This window comes from Mya arenaria, chromosome 8 (assembly GCF_026914265.1).
Source record: "Mya arenaria isolate MELC-2E11 chromosome 8, ASM2691426v1".
Taxonomy (NCBI): domain Eukaryota; kingdom Metazoa; phylum Mollusca; class Bivalvia; order Myida; family Myidae; genus Mya; species Mya arenaria.
The window spans coordinates 60,455,210-60,459,866 of NC_069129.1; the positions used below are offsets into that span (position 1 = coordinate 60,455,210).

General features: G+C 41.0%; 1 protein-coding gene across 1 annotated transcript in view; it reads right to left on the reverse strand.

Moving 5' to 3' along the window:
• LOC128244418 (sacsin-like) overlaps positions 1–3,538 on the reverse strand; it is a 5,822-nt gene extending 2,284 nt beyond the window's left edge. The window contains exons 1-2 of the mRNA XM_052962427.1: positions 3,503–3,538; positions 967–1,114 (exon numbers count right to left, since the gene is read on the reverse strand). Coding sequence (XP_052818387.1) covers positions 967–1,114; positions 3,503–3,538 — 184 coding nt within the window. The remainder of the gene's footprint in view (positions 1–966; positions 1,115–3,502) is intronic.
• Between the last annotated feature and the right edge of the window lie 1,119 nt (positions 3,539–4,657).

The following is a 4,657-nucleotide window of genomic DNA, read 5'->3' on the forward strand; positions in this document are numbered from 1 at the left end:
GACGTACATACATACGCCGTCATTTGCGCGAAGTGCTTTCATGTGCTTTTGACCCAATCTTTCGGAACGTCATCGAAGAGCGAGGCGTCACTGGGCTCAGAATCATCTTCGAAGGCGTGATTGGAACAATTTTGTGTTAGTGGTGAATCACGCTTTAACTTGTTCCACACTGATGGCTGAGCGAGTGTATTGTCGACGAGGGGAACGATTCAACAGGAACGTCATTCTTAAAACTGGTCGATATGGAGAGGGTGTGGGGTGCCATAAACCATATTTAATACTCTAGAATGGCCCGGATCTAGACCCTATTGAACATGTGTGGGATGAATTAGGAAGTCGTTTATGAGCTTGACAACACATTGAGAGAGGAATGGGCTCTTATTCCGCGGCAAGTGGTGCGATGTTTGTGTCGATCAATGCCGTCCAGAGTAAGAAAATGTCTCCAACGTGGGGTGGGCATACTCATTATTAAAGCTCATGAGAAAACTTTACCTGCCTCTTCCGTTCCGACGTCTTTTATCAATCAACGCTGCTGTTTAATCAAATAAATTGTGTGTGCGCTTGTTGATAGTTTTCGCTCCTATGAAATTGTTATTGTTAAAATATATATCTTACAAAGTTTTATTTTTCACTTCATACAAAGGTGTGGTGTTTCTTTTGTCCTGGAGTTTATAAAAAAATAGACTTTTCCTCGAGTTTAAACGACGAACTAAGGACGTTAGTGAATACTGAACCTTGACTATTACAACGACACGCCCTATCACAGCAAACAGAAGTGTGAAGTTATTCTTAATTCCCAAAAGCAATCAACAGATAGAACAAATATGGAAGGACACTATGATTGACGGTGAAGCAACACAAGTGTGAGGTTTATAATATTCTTAAATCCCAACCGAAATTAACAGATATAACAAATCTGAAAGGACACAGCGAACAAATCATTTCAAAAGATGGCCAGTAAGCTACCTGTAATGTGAAACACAGACTTGAATCCGAGCCCGAATCTACCGACTTTAGATTTGTCCTCCTCTTTTATGCTGCTGTATATCATCGTAATGCCCTCCCAGTCCTGTTCCGTGAATACTGCATCGTTATACACGCAAAGTGCGGGAGCCTGAAATGTAAACAGCCAACGTTATACACGTAAATACACAAAGCCAAAGTAATGTAAATTACTACATCCTTTGTTATACGCCGACAGAGTGGATGTCATACAATGAGCCAATGCTGTGGCTATAAACCACCATAGCATATGATCGGTAGATCAGGCCATAAACAAGGAGCATTTTTCTCATGATTAACAGGCCAAGATCGGGATTCTGACCTTAGAACAGTTACCTATTAAGTAAATAATTATATACCCATCATATTTACACCTCAACTTCCATTCCTTAAATAAACTGCTTTTCGGCAATTGCGTTCATCAATCGATGAACGCAACATCTTCGGATATGTTCGGATCGTAATTCATTGCATAACAATATACATGAAAGCTACTGATCTTGCTATTGGTTGTATTGTGTCTGCAGGTCCCGTAAAATATAGATCAACATTTTTAAAATTGTTAGTTTATTATATTTTAAATATATTGGTACCAGAAGTGTTTCAATTTTACGTTTTAAAGTGATTTCAAGTGGTTGATCTTTTCCCGCGTTATTGTCACGTCATTTGAAAAAAATGTTTCCGGTTATAGTCGGGTCGTTCTATTTACAGAATGGGTAAGAACGGATTACTAAAAGGTTTTCTTAAATGAAATGAAGTATTTTTTAAACAATTCTTGAATGAAATAGTGATCTATTTGTGTAAATATAAGGAATGAATTGCGGGGTTGATGTCATTATCGGGGATATGAACGCAATTGGGTTGGTCAAAGTACGCGTGGAGTCCTTCGGACTCCACACACATTGACCAACCCAATTGCGTTCATACCCCGATAATGACATCAACCCCGCAATTCATTCCTTAAATAAATCCACACGCAATACATATTGATAAATACGTTAGTCCGTATTACACTCCTGGGCCCAATTTCTCGAAACTTCTTAAGTCTCTTATAGCAGGATTTAGCTAAGCTCGCTATTTTTGTTTTTCAATAATTTGCGTAATATTTACTTCTTTAAAAACTTTAATATTTTGGATAGGAATTAAATTTATGCTTATCACAATCAACCATTTTCCTGTCATAAAAGTTCAATTTAAGTATGTATTTTAGCTAATTGAAATTAGCTACTTAAGCCTGTTAAGTTTAAGAAGTTTCGAAAAATCGCGGCCAGAGCATTACGGCCTTATTTCACTCTTGTGACGTCACGTCATAGCAAGTATCGTTGCGCGATGTTAAAATGACGTCATAAAACAAAATAGTGCATCGTTAAAATGACATTAATTATGAAAATATGTGGCTTTTAAGTGATTTAAATAGTATATAATAAAGGGTTATTAGTACTTCGTTTTGATCTGGAATGTCTTATTCGACTCTCGTGGAATTTTTGCCTCGTGAAATCCGAATCTGCAAAAGACTCGAGTCGAATACAAGCTCCCGGATCAAAACGCAGTACTAACAAGAGATGTTTGTCAAACATTATGCCCCCCCCCCCTGAGCGCCATGTTGTCAGGGTTATATGGGCAATTGAATGAAATATGCATGGTCCGAACTCACAGCTGATTTGTCACTGACATTGGATGCCGTTGAGGCAGTTTTAAGATATGACCATTGCAAGTTTGAGGATATAGTGTGTTATGATCATGACCTTTGACTCTATGACCTCAAAATCCATAGGAGTCATCAGCTGGTCACCAAAAATCTAAATGTCAATTTTTAGGGCCATGGGTGCAGGCATTGACAAGTTATCACACAGACAAGCTTTTTTCGTTCAATGTCACTGTGACCTTGACCTTTGACCTGATGACCTCTAAAATCATATGGGGTCATCTACAGGTCAGACGCATGTCAAGTTCGAGGGCCATAGGTGCAGGCATTGTCGAGTTATCACTCGAAACATTTTCGCATTCAGGGTCACTGTGAACTTGACCTTTGACCCGATGACTCCTAAAATCAATAAGGGTCATCTACTGGTCAGGTCCAACTTCCATGTCAAGTTTGATTATCATAGTTTCAGGCATTGTTGAGATATCACTGGGAGAAGATTTCTTAACCTTTTTGCGTTAAAGGTTACTGTGACCTTGACCTTGGCCCGATGACCCCCAAACTCATTAGGGGTCATCTACTGGTCAGGCCCAACCTTCATGTCAAGTTTGATGACCATAGGTCCAGGAATTGTTGAGCTTGCTTTCAAGGTCATTGTGACCTTGACCTGACCCCTTAAATCAATAGGGGTCATCTACTGGTCAGGCCCAACCTCCAAGTCAAGTTTGAGGGCCATGGGTGCAGGCATTGTTGAGTTATCACTCGGACAACCTTTTATCATACAAGGTCACTGTGACCTTGACCTTTGGCCCAATGACCCCTAAAATCAATTGGGGTTATCTACTGGTCAGGCCCAACCATCAAGTCAAATATGAGGGCCATGGATGCAGGCATTGTCGAGTTATCACACGGACAACCTTTTACCATTCAAGGTCACTGTGACTTTGACCGTTGGCCCGATGACCCCCAAAAATAATAGAGGTCATCTAATGGTCAGGCCCAACCTCCAAGTCATGTTTGAGGGCAATGGGTGCAGACATTGTCGAGTTATCACACGGACAACCTTTTACCATTCAAGGTCACATTGTCCTTGACCTTTGGCCTGATGACCTCAAAAACAATAGGGGTCATCTACTGGTCAGGCCCAACCTCCAAATCAAGTATGTGGGCCACTGTTGCAGGCATTGTTGAGTTATCACACGGACAACCTATTTACCATTCAAGGTCGCTTTTACCTTGACCTTTGGCCCGATGACCCCCAAAAACAATACTGATCGGGCCCAACCTCCAAGTCAAGTATGAGGGCCATGAAAGCAGGCATTGTCGAGTTATCACACGGACCTTTTACCATTCAAGGTCACTGTGACCTTGACCTTTGGCCCGATGACCCCCAAAAACAATAGGAGTCATCTACTGGTCAGGCCCAGACACCAAGTTAAGTATGAGGGCCATGAAAGCAGGCATTGTCGAGTTATCACACGGACCTTTTACCATTCAAGGTCACTGTGACCTTGACCTTTGGCCCGTTGACCCCCAAAAACAATAGGGTCATCTACTGGTCAGGCCCAACTTCATTATCAAGTCTGTTGGTCATAGGTCTAGACATTGTGGAGTGATCACTTGGACAAGCTTTAAAATCCTTTTACCATTAAAGGTCACTGTGACCTTGACCTTTGACCTGATGAGCCCTAAAATCAATAGGGGTCATCTACTAATCAGGCCCAACCTTCATGTCAAGTTTGATGACCATAAGTCCAGGAATTGTTGAGTTATCACTCGGACAAGCTTTGATCTACCGACGGACCGACCGACCGACATGTGCAAAGCAATATATCCATCTTCTTCGAAAGGGGGCATAATAACCGTAATGTATCATATCGTTACAAACGCATACCGGGGTTTATCACTGTATAGAGCGCAAGATGATTCACTGTAAATTCACTTCGTTGTACACGCATATCAAAATGTAGTATACATATCCTTTTGTTATAAAAGAATTGAGTGGTTACGGTT